The sequence below is a fragment of the Giraffa tippelskirchi genome, chromosome 1, assembly GCF_054371585.1.
Source record: "Giraffa tippelskirchi isolate mGirTip1 chromosome 1, T2T-mGirTip1v1.2.pri, whole genome shotgun sequence".
Taxonomy (NCBI): Eukaryota; Metazoa; Chordata; class Mammalia; order Artiodactyla; family Giraffidae; genus Giraffa; species Giraffa tippelskirchi.
The window spans coordinates 108260624-108282662 of NC_137275.1; the positions used below are offsets into that span (position 1 = coordinate 108260624).

The 22039-nt window shown below is 45.1% G+C and overlaps 2 protein-coding genes, 1 long non-coding RNA gene and 1 pseudogene across 16 annotated transcripts in view; 2 read left to right on the forward strand and 2 right to left on the reverse strand.

Annotated features, from left to right (window-relative positions):
- LOC145506495 (N(6)-adenosine-methyltransferase non-catalytic subunit METTL14-like) overlaps positions 1 to 22039 on the forward strand; it is an 87795-nt gene that overhangs the window by 19046 nt on the left and 46710 nt on the right. For 2 of the 9 annotated variants that reach the window (XR_014053986.1, XM_081491355.1), the window contains one exon: positions 11 to 3263. The exons of 2 other annotated variants lie outside the window; for them this stretch is intronic. Coding sequence is in view for 1 of the 7 variants with exons in the window: in XM_081491355.1 (XP_081347481.1) it covers positions 11 to 33 (23 nt within the window). In the remaining 6 variants the exon portion in view is untranslated. Of the gene's footprint in view, positions 1 to 10; positions 3264 to 3397; positions 4322 to 4801; positions 5109 to 10182; positions 10362 to 22039 lie in introns of those variants that run through there. 5 more of the 9 variants (XR_014053995.1, XR_014053989.1, XR_014053996.1 and 2 more) reach the window with 5 other exon arrangements.
- LOC145507016 (uncharacterized) lies at positions 1456 to 6333 on the reverse strand. Its single transcript, XR_014054504.1, has 2 exons — positions 6124 to 6333; positions 1456 to 1767 (listed from the first exon to the last, which is right to left on the reverse strand). It is a non-coding gene; the product is annotated as an uncharacterized LOC145507016 (long non-coding RNA).
- Positions 2293 to 4153, forward strand: LOC145538893 (tyrosine-protein kinase RYK pseudogene; annotated as a pseudogene). Its single transcript, XR_014077314.1, has 3 exons — positions 2293 to 2360; positions 2737 to 2984; positions 3277 to 4153. The product of XR_014077314.1 is annotated as a tyrosine-protein kinase RYK pseudogene (transcript).
- The window catches only part of LOC145506582 (liprin-alpha-1-like), a 38795-nt gene continuing 25649 nt past the window's right edge, over positions 8894 to 22039 (reverse strand). For 2 of the 5 annotated variants that reach the window (XM_081491576.1, XM_081491571.1), the window contains exons 3-10: positions 17975 to 18150; positions 17788 to 17885; positions 17203 to 17314; positions 16135 to 16385; positions 15661 to 15686; positions 15028 to 15085; positions 13771 to 13837; positions 8894 to 11890 (exon numbers count right to left, since the gene is read on the reverse strand). In XM_081491576.1, the coding sequence (XP_081347702.1) occupies positions 16352 to 16385; positions 17203 to 17314; positions 17788 to 17885; positions 17975 to 18150 (420 nt within the window). In that variant the 3' untranslated portion in view covers positions 8894 to 11890; positions 13771 to 13837; positions 15028 to 15085; positions 15661 to 15686; positions 16135 to 16351. Of the gene's footprint in view, positions 11891 to 13770; positions 13882 to 15027; positions 15086 to 15660; positions 15836 to 16134; positions 16386 to 17202; positions 17315 to 17787; positions 17886 to 17974; positions 18178 to 22039 lie in introns of all 5 variants that reach the window. The other 3 variants (XM_081491597.1, XM_081491587.1, XM_081491605.1) reach the window with 3 other exon arrangements.

The following is a 22039-nucleotide window of genomic DNA, read 5'->3' on the forward strand; positions in this document are numbered from 1 at the left end:
CTCTCTCCAGGGAGGCCAGCTGCCCTGACATGAAGATATTCAAGCAAGCCTTTGGACAAGCGCCTGCAGGAAATGACTGTGTCCTCCTGCCAAGAGCCAACAAGCAATGGAGGTTTCTTCAGTAGCCCTGTGATGAGCCATCTGGGCATAGACCCTCCAGCCCCAGTCAGTCTTTCAGCTGACTACAGTCCAATGACTACTTGACCACAACCCACGAGACACTGAGCCAGAACCACCCAGTTAAGTCATTCCCAATCCACAAAAGCAATTAGATTATGAATGCTTGTATTTTTGAGCTTCAACATTTTCAGGAGATGTCTAGGCAGCAATAGCTAACTATTACAGTGACCATGATGCAACAAGGACCCAGATACCATCAAGTCACCCAATCTCACTCTTTCCCTCTCACCTCTGTCCCTCCCTCCTATCCATTCATCTGTGTCTAAAAAAATCCATAGGGACTTCCCTAATGGTGCAGTGGGTAAGAATTCTCCTGCCACTGCAGGCGACACAGGTTTGATCTATGGTCTGTGAAGATTTCACATACCTCAGGGTAGCTAAGCCTACATTCACAGTTACTGAGCCTGTGCTCTAGAGCCCACAAACAACAACTACCAAGCCGATGTGCTGCACCTACTGAAGCCTTTGTACCTAGAGCCTGTGCTCTGCAACAAGAGAAACCATCACTCATGCATCACAATGAAGAGTAGCCCCTGCTCATCACAACTAGAGAAAGCCCATGCAAAGCAACCAAGACCCAGTGCAGCCAAAAATAAAGAAAGAAAAAAATTTTTAAATGCACTAATACGCTGAGAGTGCTATATCTAGATGATGGAAAAACAGTGAGGTTTTTATATATATGTATCATTTTAATCTTCTGCAGCAAATATATCTAACAAAACATGATAAATACTATTTTAAAATATACAATGTTTGACCCTGTTTATAAGAGAGGCCTTTTTAATATGATATAATTTAATGTAATTATTTCTCCCAACAAACCAAATGTTTGTAAGCAAGCATTACCTTGAACAATGCTAATTTTTTTTAGACATGAACCAATCTTTTTTTTTAAAAAAAAAAATTTCACTTATTTATTTTTGGCTGCACTGGATCTTATTGCTATGCTCAGGCTTTCTCTAATTGCAATGCATGGGCTTCTCATTGATGTGGACTCTCTTGTTTTGGAGCATGGGCTGCAGGGCATGTGGGCTTCAGTAGTTGTGGCACACAGGCTTAGTTGCCCCATGGCATATGGGATATCCCTGAATCAAGGATGGAACCTGTGTCCCCTGCATTGGCAGGTGGATGCTTAACCACAGGCCCAACATCGAAGTCCTAAAAACAAATTTTTTTTTTTGAAAGGGGAATTCCAGCCAGTTTCTACATTTACAGTAATCACAGTGATTCAACAGTAACCGAGTGAATTTATTCAATGGTCCCATACACTGAGCATTCAATATACATGACTTTAATCCTCATTTGTTGTTGTTCAGTCACTCAGTTGTGTCTGACTCTGTGACCCCATGCACCACAGCATGCCAGGCTTCCCTATCCTTCACTATCTCCCAGAGTCTGCTCAAACTCATGTCCACTGAGTCGGTGATGCCATCCAACCATCTCCTTCTCTGTCACTCCCTTCTCCTCTTGCCCTCAATCTTTCCCAGCATCAGGGTCTTTTCCAGTGAGTCAGCTCGTCCCATCAGTTGGCCAAAATCCTTGTCATCCAAAGGACTCTCATGAGTCTTCTCCAGCACCTCAAATGATCTAGAAAAATAATTAGTATGAAATTATTGCCATTTTAACCACCTCCTGAACGTGCCTTGCTTTATTTTAAAGAAAACTAATTTCTAGATTTCCTGCTTTTGCTTAGAAGAAGGTAAGAGTTACATAAGCATCCATCTTGAGCAGGCTGACCAAGAAATGCATCCTGGCCTAGGTCTCTAGCTAGGAACTGGGGTTTGTGCAGTGGGGTGAGAAGGTAGAGCTCTTCAGAGCCTTTGTGTGATTGTGGCTTTAAAGGGTAGTCACAGGTCTAGAGCAAGCTTGACTTTCGGCCAAAGCACCTCATGTTATTTTCAACTATTATAAAAGGAAATGAAAGGGAATAAGATTTTTTAAAAGCAGGATGGTTGTGTAGAGTCTTTGAGCAAAGCAAAAAGGTTTTTTGACTTATTTATTTTTTTCCTCCTCCTATTTATAGCCAGATCAAATTCTTGAGAAATCTAGGTAAGGGGCCGAAGTTGAGGTTAATTTGTGTTAAATCCAGGAGAATTGGAGGAAGCCAGGAAGATGGAAGAAGAAGTGGATGGGGCTGCAATCAATAAAATTGGCACCCTTCTGCATCACACCCCTTTGAAGTTTGTCTTCAGTCAGTCCCTCCCGCTAGCCCCATGAGGACAGGAGAGTGACTCAGCTCTGCCCACTGAGTACAGGGGTGGTTGGCCCAGGTGATCTGCCCTGTGTTAAGAAATTGGGTCTGCAGCCTAGCACACAGGGCATCAGACCCATCCATTCTGCGTGTTTTGGCAAAAATGGCTGAGGATCACAGTCCAACAAATACCAAAGCTGCTTCTGATTCCAGACTCACTCCCGAGTGCATTTTCTTCTAGAGTGTGATCAGGCTCCCTCCTGAGTGCACTTTGTCTCAGATTGCATAATAAGCATTGTTTTGTTTAAAGCATTGTTTTGCATTGTCGCTTCTGAACTATGTTGATGATATCTTATCTGACATAGCAATGGGGTTTGGTTTTTTGTTTTTATTTTCACTCAAGCAGAGTTCTGTCTTCAAAGAAGACAGAAGAATGACCTGAGAAGTGTCACTCTTTTGGAGGCCAAAGCTAAGGTGAAGGATATTGCAATATCCAGGGAGAGGAGAACTCTAAAAGATGAACTTCAGTAAGGTAATTTTGAGCATATTTTCCATGGGATTTTAGTAGATGAAAAAGATCCAAATATGGAGAAGGAGATGGCAACCCACTCCAGTATTCTTGCCTGGGAAATCTCATGGACAGAGGAGCCTGGTGGCCTACAGTCGATGGCATCACAAGGAGTCAGACACAGCTTAGCAACTGAACAACAACACACAATCAGGCAGATTGTGATTTGGGGAAACACTGCTTGATGGAAATGTAGAATAAAATGGAGAGTGAAGTGACCTAGCAATATGGAGCATAGAGTTTTGGAAAAAATTAAAAGTGTATAAAATAATAGTTGCAAACATTCAAACAATAAAGTCTGTGGCTAAAGGAAAAAAAGAAAAAGATCCAAATAAAGAAAACCAAGTATTTGTAAAAACAGTTAAAGATCAAGCTCCTGAAATTCAGGTGACAATGATGCTCACTGAGAGTTGTAAGCTACGAGGTCTTCATCATGGAAATCTTCTTCCTATCACCAGGGTGTGTATAGAAGGAGAAAATCCCACGGGGCTATTGCCTTACATGAATTGGGGGAATCTTAGATTGTTTTTACGGCAGCGCCAATTAGTAGAGGCCCGTAATCCACAGGCAGTTTCTCAACAAGACTTGGTTCACATGACTGTTCAGATTGCCTGGGGAATGAGCTATCTGGCCAGAAGGGAAGTCATCCACCAAGATGGGGCTGCTAGGAACTGTATCACTGAGGAAACACTTCAAGTTAAGATCACAGACTGCCGTCTCCAGAGACTTGTTCCCCATGAACTATCATTGCCTAGGGGACAATGGAAATAGGCGGGTTCGGTGGACAGCCCTTGGAAGTCTGGTTAATAATGAGTTCTCCAGTGCCAGTGACCTGTGGGCCTTCAGAGTGATGCTGTGGGAGCTAGCTCTTGACTCGGCCAAACGCCCTACACGGACATGGACCCCTTTGACATGGCTGCGGGCCCTAAAAGGTGGTTCCCGCATTGTCCTGAGGAAATGTTTGCTGTGATGGCTTGTTGCTGGCCCTTCGATCCGGAGGAGAGATCCCAGTTCTAGCACCTAGTCACGTATAGCCGCCTCTGCCACGTCCTAATGATTACAGATGAGTTGCTAATTGCACTCCATGTTCAGCTATATATCTTGAAAGAAAAAGATCAAAGAATTTATGCACCTGCCTTAAAACCACCACAGGTAAATATTATTAATGATCTTGTTTATTCCTCTTAACATTTTTAAACACTTTTTTAAAAACATTTTTTCATTTCATTAATTATTTTGCTACAATGTTACTTTTGATAACTCCCTAACATATTGTATGGGTCTAACACCAGTAACTTAACCAGAATCCCATTGGGAACATTTTAATTATTTTGAAGTTTTTGACATTTGAATAATACTACAAAAACATTTTGGCACATAAATGTCTATATGTGTGTTAGTCACTCAGTCGTGTCCGACTCTTTGCAACCCATGAACTGTAGCTTGCCAGGCTCCTCTGTCCATGGGATTCTCCAGACAAGAATATTGGAATGGGTTGCCATTCCCTTTTCCAGGGGATCTTCTCAACCCAGGGATTGAACCCAGGTCTCCTGCATTGCAGGCAGATTCCTCACCATCTGAGCCACCGGGGAAGCCCAAATGTCTCTATAATCCATGATTATTTAACAAGGCTAATAGGTAGACTAAAATGGTCATTAGTGTAGAAATGATTTCAGCAACTCAGAGAATGGAGCGAAAGCTAAGCACTTAATAAGACGTTGTCTGGACACTCTCCAGGGAGGGAGGGGTGGAAATCCTGGGAAGTGGTTTGAATCAAGAAGATTCCAGACTCCTATGGGATTGTAGTATAAATGGAAGACAGAGACGGCTGTCAAAGCAAGAGACCTTTTGCTGTGATTCAGCAGGGAGAGCATGAGGTGTGCCCAAGGAGACAGAAAAGACAAACCAAAGGAAGAGTTGAGAAGTCAAGTGCTGAGACATGGTAAAACCTGAGTCTGAGGAGTCAAGAAAAACAGGCAAAGATGACTCAGGACCCAGGAAAGGGATGGGTGAAAAGTCACTTCATGTTTTTTGTGGAAATCTATTTCAAAGACTGAGTTTTGTATTTTCTATTTGTCCAGCTCAAAATATTTAGGGATGTCAAAAAATCTTTAAAAGTTTATATGTATTTAATGAAATTCCATAGAGTAAATGTTTAACATCCAGGCAGAGAGACTGTGTGCACCCTGCTTATCTTTACTACTGGGGACAAATTTCTGGCCTTTCATCCTATTTTTTCAGTTTATAAAATGGACATGACATTTTCCAGATTTGCTTAAAGTTTAAGTTTTTGGAGTAAAGATTGTGGGCAACTTTGCTTAAAGGCTGTTTGAATGGTTAATAGGACTTCCCAGGTGGTGCTAGTGGTAAAGAACCCTGCCTGTCAATGCAGGAGACCTAAGAGATGCTGGTTTGATCTCTGGGTCAAGAAGATCTCTGGAAGAGAGCATGGCAGCCCACTCCAGTATTCTTGCCTGGCAAATCCCATGAACAGAGAAGCCTGGTGGGCTAAGGTCCATAAGGTTGCAAAGAGTTAGACATGACTGAAGCGACTTAGCATGCAGCAAGCGCAAATGGTTGACACGCCTTAGAAGGGAGAGGTTGGCTACTGCCCTGTAGGAACTAGAGGTTGTCCCCTGCCCATCAGGGCCATGTGCTCACATTCTAGGCTTCTTTCCTTCAAAAGAGACTTTGTTTCTATTCCAGAAGAAAATACAGGATCTTTCTTACTGAGGAGAGCAGGAGTAGATGTGTCAGCCATCTGTTTAAGCTCTGAGTTTCATAACCTGGAATTTATGCATAAACCCCCCTGCACACACAGGTACATGTGCCTCTACTCTCTCCCCCCATGGGGAACCAGGGATAAGTTTACTCGGCAACGAGACAGTCTGATCCTTGATCCAGAGATCTCGCAGTGGGATGGTGTGTGTACTGTTGGCTAGCATGTATGTTTGTATACATACATATACACTTGTATACTGATATATACATGCTACCCAGGTATACGTGCACACTCATGAAGACTCACATAAATAACTGTGGCAAGGTAACTCATTAACTCGCAAGTAGGATCTCAGACCTGTCAGAGTTTCAGACAAAAGACTGAGATATGGATCAACAGAAGCAGTGGGATGTCTCAAGATCAGGGTAAAAGGATGGTGACTTCCCCCCTCAGGTCGCTCACTTGCTCTGATGAAACAAGCTGCCATGTTTTGTGCAGCCCTGTGGAGAGGCCCGGGCTTCCCTGGTGGCATTGGGCTAAAGAACCCGCTTGCCATTGCTGGAGACCTAAGAGATGCCAGTTCAATGCCTGAGTCGGAAAGATCCCCTGGAGGAAGGCATGGCAACCCACTCCAGTATTCTTGCCTGGAGAATTCCACAGACATAGGAGCCTGGTAGGCTACAGTCCATGGGGTTACAAAGAGTCTGACATGACTGGGTGACTAAACAATAACGAGAAGCCCACATCACAAGGACAAAGGATAGCCTCCTGCCAACTGCCCCCAAGAACTGAATCCAGCCCCCACCTCATGTGTAAGCTTGGAAACAAGTCCTTTGAAGGGACCACAGCCCCAATCTGGTGAGACTCTATCAGAGAACCAAACTACACTGAACCATTAGAAATGGTGATGTAATAAAGGATGTGACAAACCTAGACACTGTATTAGAAAACAGAGACATCACTTTGCTGACAAAGATCCGTCTGGTCAACGCTATAGTATTTCCAGTAGTCATGTACGGATGTGAAGTTCAGTTCAGTTCAGTTCAGTCACTCAGTCGTGTCCGACTCTTTGCAACCCCATGAATCTCAGCACGCCAGGCCTCCCTGTCCATCACCAACTCCAGGAGTTTACCCAAACCCACGTCCATCGAGTCAGTGATGCCATCCAACCTCTCATCCTCTGTCGTCCCCTTTTTCTCCTGCCCCCAATCCTTCCCAGCATTAGGGTCTTTTCCAATGAGCCAACTCTTCGCATGAGGTGGCCAAAGTATTGGAGTTTCAGCTTCAACATCAGTCCTTCCAATGAACAACCAGGACTGATCTCCTTCAGGATGGACTGGTTGTATCTTCTTGCAGTCCAAGGGACTCTCAAGAGTCTTCTCCAACACCACAGTTCAAAAGCATCAATTCTTCAGCACTCAGCTTTCTTTACCGTCCAACTCTCACATCCATACATGACCACTGGAAAAACCATAGCCTTGATTAGACGGACCTTTGTTGGCAGAGTAATGTCTCTGCTTTTAAATATGCTATCTAGGTTGGTCATAACCTTCCTTCCAAGGAGTAAGCGTCTTTTAATTTCATGGCTGCAGTCACCATCAGCGGTGATTTTGGAGCCCAAAAAAATAAAGTCTGACACTGTTTCCACTGTTTCCTCATCTATTTCCCATGAAGTGATGGGACGAAATCTTAGACGGGACCATGATCTTAGTTTTCTGAATGTTGAGTTTTAAGCCAACTTTTTTACTCTCCTCTTTCACTTTCATCAAGAGGCTCTTTGAGAATAGGACCATAAAGAAGGCTGAGCACCGAAGAACTGATGCTTTTTAACCGTGGTGTTGGAGAAGTCTCATGAGAGTCCCTTGGACAGCAAGGAGATCAAACCAGTCAATCTTGAAGGAAATCAACCCTGAATATTCATTGGAAGGACTGATACTGAAGCTGAAGCTCCAATACTTTGGCCACCTGATGGGAAGAGCCGACTGACTTGAAAAGACTCTGATGCTGGGAAAGATTGAAGGCATGGAAAGAAGTGGTCGACAGAGGATGAGATGGTTGGATGGCATCACCGACTCAGTGGACATGAGTTAGAGCAAACTCTGCGAGATGATGAAGGACAGGGAAGTCTGGCATGCTTCAGTCCATGGGGTCACAAAGAGTCGGACATGACTGAGTGACTGAACAACAAGAATAAGGCTGTAGTTTTAAAACACTAAGTTTTAGGGGAGTTTCCACTAATACATGCTCTTACCTATCCTGCAAAACTGCTCAGATGCATCCCATATGTGTCTTTATCCTGTAAGCCACCAGGGAAGCTCAAGCCTATTGATTATGTAATATTGCCCCTAACATCCTCAGCTTCTCATAAAGCGTTAACAGACACGAAAACAAATGGAGGCCCAGTCAGTCTTATCCATTCAAGGACAACTTAGATGATTTGATATAGGGGTCTCACACAGGCAACACTGCTTTTCAAGAATTTATTTTAAAGTAATTATAAATTCACCTCTTTCTCCTGATTTGTGATCTAAAATACTTTTCTTCCCAATCTTGATGTAATATGTAATCGTTCACAGGCAGGAGTGGGGGCAGTCAAGGGGGTGTACAGCTCTGCACTAGCACCTTTGCTCTGGGGAAGGGGACAGGGGTGGGACCACGGGGCTCCCCCAGGAAACCTAGGTGGGTGGGGGATCTACCCTAAGGCCCCAAGGTCCAGGGGAAGGCAATTGGGTCTCCATGAGGTTGCAGGGCTGAGCCACCAGACCCACTGTGATGAGAATGCAGAAAGGACAGCAGGGACAGAAGAGGAATGTGGCCCCGGAGTGGCAGGAGGCTCACAAGTGAGGGGCCACAGAAGAACCCCAGCAAGCAGGGCCCCACCAACCCTTCCCAACAGCTCTTGTCAGAGCCAGTCTGCACCTCCAGGGAGCCCAGCAGGCCCAGATAGGACTCAGAGACACCACAGAGGGGAGGCTGTGCAGGAGCCCAGCCAGGCTGGAGCCTCTCTCCCAGGGGAAGAGCAGGGAGGAGGGGCTGAATTCCAGTCCCCCAGGAATCTGGAACCCGGAAATCTTGAGTCAGAGCAGGAGGCACACCCATGCAGGATGAGCCTGAGGCATAAAGGGGAGAAGGAAGGAGTGGGTCACACAGCAAGAACACACACCCTTGTACCCTTCACTCAGAACTGCTCTAGAGAACCAGAGGATAGGGAAAAAACACACACACACACCTCTTTTTATATAAAATTACATATTTAATTTGGTCACAAAGTTATAAAATTGCATATTTACATTAAATTGCAAAATTTTTATGTAACTGCCATTTAATTTGGTCACAAATTCATCAAATTGCTTATTTATATAAAATTATAAAATGTTTATATAACATTGCATATTTAATTTGGCCACAAATTCTTTAAAGTGCATATTTATAGAAAATTGCAAATATTGTATATAACATTGAATATTCAATTTGGTTCAAAATCATAAAATTTCACATTTACATAAAATTATAAAATTTGTATATGACATTGCATATTTAATTTGGTCACAAATTCATTACTGAGGAGAAACCTGAACAGGCATCCAGTCTCAAGTAAAACTTTAAATTGTCACATTTGCATTGGCCTAAAGCAATAATGCTTCCCGGATGGCTCAGCAGGCAAAGAACTCGCCTGCAATGCAGGAGACACAGGGCACATGGGTTGGATCCCTGGATCGGGAAGATCCCCTGGAGTAGCAAATCGCAACTCACTCCAGTATTCTTGCCTGAAGAATCCCATGGACAGAGGAGTCTGGTGGGCTCTAGTCCACGGGGTCGCAGAGTCGGACACGACTGAGCAACTAAGCACCCACAGGAAAGCAACAAAGGATTCAAGTTTCACGTTTCTTGAAGGTTCTCATTAGTAAAACACACAATAAACACATATACAAATGAATATACATGACAAATACTGACAAGGCTGATACTTTAGATGGGCACTCAAGGAAGTCTTCTGAGAAAGGGACAAGTGACCTGACACTTGACTGACCATTTATTTTTTTAAACTGTTTTACAAATGCATATGCTTTTTGTAATATATAGGTGTCAGTTTCAAGTGAATAAGTTTATCTTATTTATTTTAGCCATGCAGACTCTTCATTGCAGCACACAGGCTTCTCTAGTTGTGATGTGCAGGCTCTACAGCACATGGGCTCAGTAGTTGCAGAGCACATGCTTAGTTGTGGTATGTGGGATCTCAGTTCCCCAACCAGAGATTGAACCCAGGCTCCTTGCATTGCGAGTGCAGAGTCTTAACCACTGGACAACCAGGGAAGTCCCAAGAATTCATTTCTATCTCCTTCTGGAGATGAAGGCAGAGTGTCCTGCACAGAAGGAACAGCAAAGACAGGAAACACCTGACTTCCAGGAAAGGGAGGGACATCAGGGCCAGAGGGATGTAGCACCAAGACCACAGGGGTCGGCCCTTCTAAAAACACAAGTGAACTCCACATACTGTATCCATTTGTACCTAAATTTTAGGCAATTCCAGTTTTGACCACACCAGCCACATCAACCTTAGGAAAGACAACGTACAAGCCTTGAGATGGACTAGACCAACACCCCCCACCCCGAGAATTGCTTCTGCCATTAAATTATCCTGCGGTGATTGGAATACTATGGAGAAAGGTTTAGCAGGAATAAAAAAAAAAAAGACAAAACCCTAATATAGCAGGCATTTTATGTGAGTTCTCACAGTATTTAAGAATCAGCATTTCTGTGTCTTTTCTGCAGAAGATCAAAACTTATAGAGGGGCTGAGATCCTTAATTAGCCAATTCAAACACAAAAAGGCAATTCTGAGCTCAGAGCACCAGTATCAAGGGGGGCCCATCTAGTGCTGAGCAAGCCAACACTGAACATAACCCAGGAGCCCGTCCATTCTTCCTCCCAGAAACCATGGCAGATCCCTGTCCTTTCTTCCTTGAGCCCAGATGGAATGAAGGTCACTGATAAGACCAGACGTGACACAGAAACTATGACACTCATATCTAACCCACATCCCACCCTAACCTCCCAGATGAGCAGGAGGAAGCCTGGGGAATAACAGCCCAGTTCATGGACACCAGACACAGTGCTGCATGGGTGTGCCACTCCTCCTCCCTCTGCTCACTTGTTAACATCTCCCTATAAAAAATACAAATATTCACACAACTATAAAGTTGATATGTTGAAAGCCTGGACCCTATAGAAGCCGCCAGGCAATCCCAACGGGGTCAAATTCCCCCAGCAGGGGGCTTGCTCTCCTTTATTGTTGTTGTTGTTGTTGTTTTGTAGGTTTTTGTTTCTTGGTTTGCTTTTGCCTCATGGCTTGTGGGATCTTACTTCCTGACCAGGGATTGAACTCAGGGCTCTCAGCGCAGACTCCTAACCACTGAACAGCCAGGGAATGCCCTCCGTTTGTATTTCTAATTGCTTTGGATTGCCAGCACACAACCAGGTAGCCCACATAAACAACCTAGAAATTATGTTTCCAAAACATTTTTCTACACATAGAAATATATGCACAAACATAAAAGTACAAAGACATACAAGATGTTTGCACTTTAATGATGTATATTACAAGCACTGCCTACAGTGCAGGAGACCCAGGTTCCATCCCTGGGTAGGGAAGATCCCCTGGAGAAGGAAACGGCAACCCACTCCAGCATTCTTGCCTGGAGAAACCCCAAGGACAGAGGAGCCTGGTGGGCTACAGTCCATGGGGTCGCAAAGAGCTGGACATGACTCAGTGACGAACACTTTCATTATAAGTTACATCATTGAATGCATACATACTAACATGAATGACAAATTTCAAACAAATACAAATAAAAAGTAGAAGTCTATTAGGATAAAGAAGTGTCCTGAACTGAAAGATTGAGGTACTCAAACACTCAGGGCACAACAGAGCCTGCCTCACTTTCTTCATAAACATGTTAATACTTTCCTAAGTTCAGCAGGCGCTCTTGAATTGTCTCTTTTGTCAATCTTTGCCCCAGCATTTCCAAGGCATCCAGCAGGGTGTTGACTGAGATCCCCTGTCCCTTCTTGGTTACTGGCAGCATTTCATACAAGGCATCTGGAGAGACCCAGGCCTATTCTCTGGCCACAAGGATCTCATTTCATGTGAGGCCCAACTGCCTCAGGAGCGAATCACAGAAGTCACAAGGAAAAGATAGCTGCAAAGTCACTGAAGAACAGCTTCAGGCCTAGGTTGGGGGAAAGTTACAGAGACAGAGTTGGAACGGGCTTTCACAAAGGCAGAGAACCCTCAAGTCAGGCCTAGACTTCAGGGTGGGAACCTGAGGAGCTCCCCCTGCTGCTAAACCTGCTGCTCTGCACCCCTGACCTGCTTCCCAGCAGCAGAGAAACAAGCCACACCAGCATGGAGCATTGGGCTTCGCTGGCACCCAGGGCAGTGGGGGGCAGTCCAGGTCAGCAGAGAGTCCTGCCCTAAGCAGGGGATGAGGGCCCATCTGGAAGGGGAGACTGCCGTCACAGAGGGAGAAGGCATCTATGATAGGAGACAGACGGTGGGACACTGTGGTGGAACAGAGCTCAGCGTAGGGCAGCTGCCTTTCTCAGGAGGGTGAGGTCCCCTGGCTGCCACGTCTGCACTGGGGACAAAGCAAAGGCCTGGAGGCAGGAAGGTCTCCGGCCTCACACCCCGCTCGGCCTCACTGCCGGACACTGGTAGAGCTGGATGGGGACAGACTCTGAGCAAGAATTTAACCATAAAATGGAGCAAACACCACCTGCCTCATGGACTGTGCTGCGGATTCAATGCTGTGTGTGTGAAATGCTGTGCACACCACCATCCACAGTACATAAGGAGGGCACCCAACACAAGTTTATATTCTCTAACAGCCACACCGAAAACATGAAAAATAACAAGTAATACTAGTTTTCATAAAATACGGTACTAAAAGCATTCTAAAAATTTTCATTTCAATATGTAATATAGATAGCTAATGGGAAGTTGCTTTATAACACAGAGAGCTCAATTCGGTGCTCTGTGGGAGGTGGGATGGGGGCGTTGGAAGGAGGCTCAAGAGGGAGGGGATATATGTATACCTATGGCTGATTCATGTTGCTGTACAGCAGAAACCAGCACAACACTGTGGAACACTTATCCTCCAATTAAAAGTAAGTTAAAAATTTTTTTCACTGCAACATGTAGTGTTAGTCACTCAGTTGTGTGTCTGACTCTTTGAGACTTCATGGACTGTAGCCCGCCAGGCTCCTCTGTCCATGAGATTCTCCAGGCAAGAGTAATGGTTGCCATTCCCTTCTCCAGGGGATCTTCCCAACCCAGGGACTGAACTCTGTTCTCTTGCATTACAGGCAAATTCTTTACCATCTGAGCCACCAGGGAAGCCCCTCAACATGTAATCAATATAAAAAAAAAACAACAAACCTGTTAACAAGACATATTACAGTCCTTTTTTCTACCAACACCTTGAGCTACAATATCGAGTTATATATTACAGCTCATCAGATTTAGCCACAATTCAGGTGCTCCACGGGGCTTCCCAAGAGGCGCCAGTGGTAAAGAACCTGCTTGCTAATGCAGGAGATGTAAGAGATGTGGGTTCGATCCCTGGGTTGGAATGATACCTAGAGGAGGGCATGGTAACCCACTCCAGTATTCTTGCCTGGAGAATCCCATGGACTGAGCAGCCTGGCAGGCTACAGTCCATGGGGTTGCAAAGAGTTGGACATGATTCAAGCCACTGAGCACGCATGGACAGGTGCTCCACAGCCTCCCTGGGCCAGTGGGTGCCCTGCTGGACAGCACAACCTCTCAGAGGTCTCAGGTTGGGTCAACCTGGCTCTGAGCAACCAGGGAGGGGAGAGGATGGTGGAGGAGGGAAGGACAGGGAGGTGTCAGGGGCCACTGGTAGAGGACAGAGGGGTGCAGGGTGGGAAAAAGAGGAGGGGGCAGGGAGGGAATTCGAGGCCTGATGGTCCAGGGACAAGCCGTCCCCTCTCTGAGTTGCCTTAACAGCTACGGGGACAGAAATTAGGACACTAATTCTGTCGCTCCTCCCTCCACTCCTGATCCACTGCCCAGGAAAAAAACACTCACTTTCAGTGGTGTCTGTTGGAACCAGCAGCCATCTTCTCCTCCGAGATCCTTCAGGGGCTGCTGGTTTCTGTAAAACACAATGGAGAGCAGCCTTGGTCTTCATCGAGGATCCTAGATTACAGAACTGAGCCTAGTAAACATTGTTCTGAAATTCTGGCAGATGCAGCCATAAGCAAAACAAAACCAATGCAGGATCTTTGAAGGGAGTGGACAAAAGAGTCGTTATTGGATATATGGTTGTATTCTTATCAAACTCGAATGGTTCAACACTAATACCTAAATGTGAATGTATGGATGGATGAATGTTAAAAATTATAACAGGCAATAAATTCTATAATGAATTATGAGTTGGATAAACTCATAAGGTTACAGAACACTGTAATACAAAGATACAGCCTCAACAAGAAATGAGAAATTGACCAAAGAAAAACACACATGGAGTTGAGGGATTATAAAACTCTTAACTTAAAATGCTAACTCTTTTCATAAGAAAAATATAGAACGTCTGAAAGATCTCAATTCCTCCTAGATTCATTTATAAATTAAGGCAATACTCAAAACCCTCAAAACTATTGAAATGATAGGACCCAAAACTGTAGATGTCTCTATGTGTGTGTGTGTGTATATATATATGTATACATATATTATATATATATATATATATCTTTAGTCACTCAGTCATATCTGATTCTTTGCGACCCCGTGGACTGTAGCCTGCTGGCTCCTCTGTCCATGGGGATTCTCCAGGCAAGAATACTGGAGTGGGTTGCCATGCCCTACACACACACATATACATAATGAAAATACTTGTATATGTTGACAAAGAAATTTTACTTCAAGTAGATTCAGCTTAATAATACTTTTGAAATAAATGTGAAATTCCTACTATGATGAGGAATGGCTTAAAACGGTGTAACAATCACACAGACAAATATTATGTAGCTCTGACTCCATCACTGGGTCAGCCATGGGAGGAGTGATCACCCTTCGGCTGCCCTGTTCTAGACCAGGGATGTGGTGAGAACAAGACAGAGGATCAACAGCATCAGAGCTGCCAGTGGACCAGAACAGGGCTTGGGCTCCCTTCCCCTCCATGCCCTGGTCTCTCTCCAGAGCAGGGAGTGGGGCTCCCTTCCCTCCATGCCCTGGTCTCCCTCCATCACCACCTCCCCAGAGGAGAGGAGACCTGACCAGCATTGCCTTTCCCTGTCTCTACCACAGTCCGAGCAAGCAGAAGGGCCAGAGCCCCACACTCACCAACAGACAGACTGCTTGCTTCATCTTGGGACTGGGCGTTGTCTTCTGTCAGCTTTTCCTGCCAAGGGACCAGAAGGGAAAGTGAATCTCCATTGGTCAGCGTATTGTTGTGGGCATGGTCCAGAGTCCCAGACCCTCTTGGGGGACACATAAGCACCAGAAAAGGGCCTTGAGAAAGCAAGGCGCTGACCCAGGAGTCACAAACCCACAAACCCCTACAGTATCTGGGGGGACACAGTGGGTTCTGCCTTCCCACCTACTCCTGTGCTGTGCCCCCCAAGGGGGCATAGACTCAGCACATCTGGGCTCTGCTGACGGCACCCAGGCTCTGGTGTGATGCTAAGGGGATCTGAGCACCCCTGCCTGACACCCCCCATGCCTCCGGGTCCAGGGTTACAGAGTGAGGGTGTCTCAAACAGTAAGGACAGGGCCAGCGCTGCCAACCGGCCTTAGGACAGCTCTCAACAGGCCCGTCTCCCTCCTACATTCAGCCTAGAGCCCCCAGGCCAGTTGAGAGAGTCAGGGACAACAGTAGAGGACAAACCGGGAACCATGTCCACCCTGGGCTTTGTTGTGGGGGGAAAGCAGTGACTGAGGGCCTGATGCCGCCAGATGCTGGAGAAACAGACTCACCTTGTGGCAACACTCACTCAAGCGACCTAGAAGAGAAGAGACATCCGCTGAGTGGTGGGGACAGCCCTCTTGCCACACCTCCTTCCCTAGGGACAGGGTGCAGGCTGGGGGCTCAGACACTGAACAGAGCCCCGGGCCTGTGACGGCAAGCGGGACATTCCGAGTCTGGAGAACCCTCAGGGAGGAGAAGAGAAGGGAGAAAAGGAAGTAAAATGAAACTCGTGGAAAATCTCTGTGTAGCGCTCCTGAACCACCTTCTTCTCCTGCCTCCTCCCACCAGACTCGGCCAGGGGGAAGAGGGGACCGTCAGCTGAGTTGGGGGGACCGATGTGATCACGGTTTGGTAGGACCTGGTGAGGTGGGAGAAGGAGGGGTTTCCTGGGGAACAAGATCAGAGACAAGCCAGGAGGAACAGGAGGATTGGGGAGATGGAGGAGGGAGCCAGCAGCTCCTCCTTCCCTTCTAGAACCTCACCTTTAAAGTACCAGCATACAGCACATCCGATTAGGATTAGGACAGTGATGACTCCAAGTCCAGTTACCATTTTCATCACCAGTGAAGTGCATGAGGAGGGAGAGGGAGTGATGGGTAGTCTCTGGCTCACGGCTGCTCGCTCTCCAGGAACCAGGACCTCCCCATGGGCCAGGGTACTTGATTCTTGGTCCACACACTTGATGTTGCTCCAGGGCGTTCAGTCCATGACCATGACCTTCCCATCCGGGCACCTGGGTACAGACACAGGGGGACTCATCAGGGACAGCTAGCTGGATGAGGAGAAAGAGGGGGCAGCCTCCTGTCCTGGGTCCCCTGACAAGACTGGAGGCGGGACAGGCTCCTGCTGTCTGCAGGGCAGGGTCCCCTCACTCCCCCTCACTGGGCAGGAGAAGGATCCAGGATTGTGTATTGTGGCCCCCGGGCTCCTGCTGAGCGTTCAGAGCTGTCCTTCAAAAGCTGGGCTTCCTCTGCAAGGCCCGCCCTGGCCTCCCTGGGCTGCTCAGGAAGCTCTGTGAGGGGGGCCTCATCCAGGTCAAGGGTCAGAAGGGTATGGGCACAAGTTTGACTCATCTTCCAGTCAAACTTAAAATACGAGGCCCTCTCATCCACCTGTTGACTCTTCCTACCAATCTCAGCCAACACTGGAGCATCAGAGGACAGTGAATTACTATTGGCCCCCGAGCACCCCAGTAGGAAAGATTCAGGTGCTACTGGCGAGCAAGGGCTGGGTGTGAGGCCTGGCGAGTTGGCTCCGGTTTTATAGGAACCTTGAAGGAGCACACACGTGGCCTCATGATGACTTCTGTCTGCTGTCAGCACTTCGGTCTTTCTAGGCCCCTCCTGAGGAGACGTGGGAAGGGGCCACTGGGAAAGCCGTGCAGGACAAACGGGGGTGGTGGGGAGCGCTGCTGCAGGTTCAGGAGACCCCACAGGCACAGGGGAGCTCTGAGAGGTGGGAGGGGCTTCACAGAAGCAGGAGAGAGACAGGGGTACAAGGAAACTGGGGTCTCCTGTGGGTTGAAAGCCCCCTAGGCTCCTGTGTCTCACCCGGTGCTGCATTTGTGACAGAATTCAGGTGCATCTTCTCCACAGAAAGTGCCAGGTTTGCATTGACACTCACTGTCCTTGGTGGAGGTGCAGCGGTTTTTTTCTTCTTCTCCTAGAGACCAAAGATAAGGTTTTGCTGTTTGTTGCTGTTTCAGTGAAAGAATTAGTGTTTTTCATGGGTGTTTGGAACTTCCCTGGTGGCTCAGGCGGTAAAGCATCTGCCTAGAAGGCGGGAGACCCGGGTTCGATCCCTGGGTCGGGAAGATCCCCTGGAGAAGGAAATGGCAACCCACTCCAGTACTCTTGCCTAAAAAATCCCATGGACAGAGGATCCTGGTAGGCTACAGTTCATGGGGTCGCAAAGAGTCGGACACGACTGAGCTCACCCATGTGAACCCCAGGACAGAGCACAGGTTCTCTGGCCACAGAGGACGACCTCAAAAACAGTCCTTTCCGTCCCTCCCTCTTCTGTAATGATGCGAGGTGTGTTTTCTCCAAGGAAAGCATTTCCTGAAGTTTTCTTTCAAATAGGAAATCACTGAGGCTGCTTATACACTGGGAAGCAAGAAATAGGACTGTACTAGCCTTTCAGGTCATTCTGGCTTTCTTCTCTTTTCCTTTCCAGTCCTTTTCGGTCATAGTTCAACCTTCGCAGGCACACAATTCCACACTGGAAACTGTTTCTGTTTCCAAGAGAAAAAGAAAAAATTTAGACCTTGCCGCAGGCAAACATCTCTCAGCAGGCTAGTGAGAACTTCTTGCACTGACTGACCTGTGAAAACTATCAACCATTTTCAGTTGCCCACGAAGGACTTTCTTGGTCAAGTGGTCCAGCATCCATGCGTGCACAAGGCACTCCGTGAAATAGCTACGGTTCTGCGGGAGGCCCAGACTGGGCAGCCACTTGTTGCCGATCCACTCATGTTTCACGTTCCTGTACGCGAGGATCTGCATTCAATAGTAGAGGATGGTTAACTGAGGAAAAAATGGAGGAGACAATGGCAACCCACTCCAGTACTCTTGCCTGGAAAATCTCATGGACGGAGGAGCCTGGTAGGCTACAGTCCATGGGGTCGTGAAGAGTCGGACATGACTGAGCGACTTCACTTTCACTTTTCACTTGCATGCATTGGAGAAGGAAATGGCAACCCACTCCAGTGTTCTTGCCTGGAGAATCCCAGGGACGGGGGGGGCCTGGTGGGCTGCCGTATATGGGGTCGCACAGAGTCGGACACGACTGAAGCGACTTAGCAGCAGCAGCAGCAATTGAGGAAAAAAACCCATGGAAGCAGTCACAAGGGCCATTTACATTATCTTGAAAATGGATTTTTAAACAATTACATAATCTCAAAGGCTAAGCCAAAGACAACAGTATTGATCATAACTTCAAAATTACTTGATCTTTTCTTTGCTACCTTTTAAATTTGCTGGCAAAATTTTATACAAAGAAATTATACCATTAAAAGTCTATGACTCATCTGTGGCAATAAATTTAACCTATCTACCAAACCATAATAAAACTGTAACTGACTACACATTACTTCTCTGAAATAGCTTTTGTACATAATAATATGTCAACAAAGAATGGCACGACTCATCAACAAGTTTGAAGGATCAACCTAACTCTACTCACTAAAAATATCTCTGGCTAGCTTTGATTTTAGTTTCAACGCTTTGTTTTCTAAATTTCTTTAGCAAAACATCTGCTAATTTCAAAGTCACTTAAGTGTATTAAAAAATAGGTTTAAAAAGAAGAGATAAGGAAAACAACAACGAAATAGACTGAAAGAAGAAATAGACACACCCACAGTTACAGTCAGGGACCTCAGTCTTCCTCTCCGTGACTCAATAACTGATTGAACAAGGAAGCCAAAACAGACAACCAACCAAGGTCAGTAAGGATGTTGAAGCCTTTAAACAATTCTCCAGGCAAGAGCACTGGAGTGGGTTGCCAAGCCCTCCTCCCAGGGATCTTCGCAACCCAAGGATCAAACCCAGGTCTCCGGCATTCCAGGCAGATTCTTTACCATCTGAGCTACCAGAGAACCCCCTTAAACAGCACTATCAACCAACTTGATCTAACTGACATTTTATAGAAAACTCTATCCAACAAGCAGTACGATAAAACTCTTCTCAAGGGGATATGGGACATTCTTCAAAAGACAGACAAATCTCAGCATACTTAAAGTGACTCAAATCATACAAAGCATGTTTTCTGATCTCAACAGAATTAAATTAGAAATTAAAAAACCCCTGATATCCAGGAATCTCCCAAACATCAGGAAATTAGCAAATTTCTAAAGAATTCATGTGTCAAAGAAGAAATCACAAATGAAACAGGAAATATTTTGAAGTGAATAAAAGTGAATATACAATATACTAAAAAGCTACGGGACATAGCTAAATCAGTACCTGGAGGGAAACTGACAGTATTAAATACTTACACAAATGAAGAAAGATTTTGAATCGATCCTCTAAGACTCTATCTTAAAAAACTTATAAAAGAACAAATGAAATCCACAGCAAGCAGAAAGAAGAAAATGAAAGAGCAAAAATCAATGAAACAGAGACCAGAAAAACAAAATGAAATGAAAAAAATAAAATTAGGTTCTTCAAAATATCAGTCAAATTGACTAAGCAGAGTGACGAAGAAAAAAGAGAAGACATAAACTACCAATATCAAGAATCAAAGAGGGAACATCAGTACAGATCCTATAGACACTGAAAGGAAAGGGTAAACTGTGAACAACTTTAGGCAACTTAGATAAAACACCCTACTTTGTTGAAAGACACAACCTATGAAAGCCACTCAGTAAGAAACAGATAACCCGAATCTATTAAAACTCAAATCCGTAGTTAGAAATCTTACCCACCCATACACCCACACGCACAAAATCTCTACCCTAAATGGCCTTACTAGTGAATCCTAACAAACAGTTACGAAGAAAATCCTGGCTATACACAAACTATTCCAAAATAGTGAAGAAAGAAACACCTAACTCATTCTGAGGCCAGAATTCTCTTGATACCCAAACCAGACAAACATATTTCAAGAATATCAATATCCCTCAGAGACACAGATGCAAAATTCCTTAATGACACATCAGGAAATCAGTAATCAATTCAAAGTACAAGGTATCATGACAAATAGGGTTTATCCCAAGAACATAAGTTTGGGCCAACATTTGAAAAAATCAGTGAAATTCACCATATCAATGGGCTGAAAATAAAAACCACAGTCTCACCTCAAAAGATAGAGAAAGGCATCTGACAATATTTATCATTGATATATGGAAATCTAGCAATCTAGGAACGGAAGAAAACTGCCCCAACCTCATAAACGGCACCTACAAAAAATGTAGAGCTGACATCATATGGTGGTTCTCCTGAAGATCAGGAACCAAGCAAGGATGTCTGCTCTCTTGGCTTTTATTCAACTCTGTACTGGAACTCCTAGCCACTGTAACAAGACAAGAAAAAAGAAATCGAAATCATATGAACTGAAAAAACAATATAACTGTACTTGCTGACGACCTGATGATTAACGTGGAAAATGAATCAACAAAAGAGGTACACACATGAAAGTGAGTTCAGCAACGTTGCAGTATACAAGGTCAACATATAAAAATGCACTGTATTTCAACATACTAAACTAGACCAGAAATTGACATTTTAAAGAATACCCTTTATTATAATGTCATCAAAACCTATGAACTCCTCAGGGATAAATCTAATGGAATAAGTGCAATATCTGCACAATGAAAATAAACACATGCCATGTACATACATACACACCAAAGAAGGCACTTGATGTTCTTCCGTCCAAAGACTAAGGTATGTTCTGAGGAATTCTGTACGTTATGGAATCCTTGGAAAGGATTATCTACAAAGTACACAAGTAGATCGTCGAGACTAATACCGGAAAAAAAGCAACCAACTGAAAAATGAGCAGAAGATCTGAACAAATTTCTCCAAAGAAAACAGGAAGAAGGCCACCAAACACATGAAAAGATGCTCCACATCGCTCATTATTCAGGAAATGCTAATCAAAACTACATGAGGTATCACCTCACATCAGTCAGAATGGCCATCATCAACAATTCTACACATAATAATCGCTGGACAGGACATGGAAGAAAGGGAACCCTCTTGCAATGTTGGTAGACATGTCAATGGATACAGCCACTATGGAGAAGGAACGTAGGTTTCTTGAAAAAGTAGGAATAAAACTACAATATGACACAACAATCCCCTACTGGCCATACACCCTGAGAAAACCATAACTCTAAAAAGACATATGTACCCAATGTCCATTGCAGCACTATTTAACATAGGCAGGGCATGGAAGCAACCTAATGTCTCTCAAGAGAACAATGGAAAAAGAAGTTGTGGAATATACATACAATGGAATACGACTCCACCATGAAAAGGAACAAATACGAGTCTGTTGAAGTGAGGTGGATGAACCTAGAAACTGGGATACAGAGTGACGTCAGTCAGAAAGAGAAAAACAAATGTAGTATATTAATGCATACGCATGCAATCTTGTAAAACGGTAGTGGTGAATATTTGAAGGGCAGAAATAGATACACAGATGTAGAGGAAGGACTTGTGAACTCAGCTGGAGAAGGAGAGGGTGGGACAAATGGAGAGAGTAGCACTGAAACATAGCCACTACCAACGCAAAATAGCTAGCTAGTGGGAAGTTGCTGGATAACACAGGGAGCCCAGCATGGCGCTCTGTGACGACCTAGAGGGTGAGATGCCAGGAACTGGGAGGCAGTCTCACCAAAGAGTGGATAATATACTTATGGTTTATTCGTGGTGTTGCATGAGG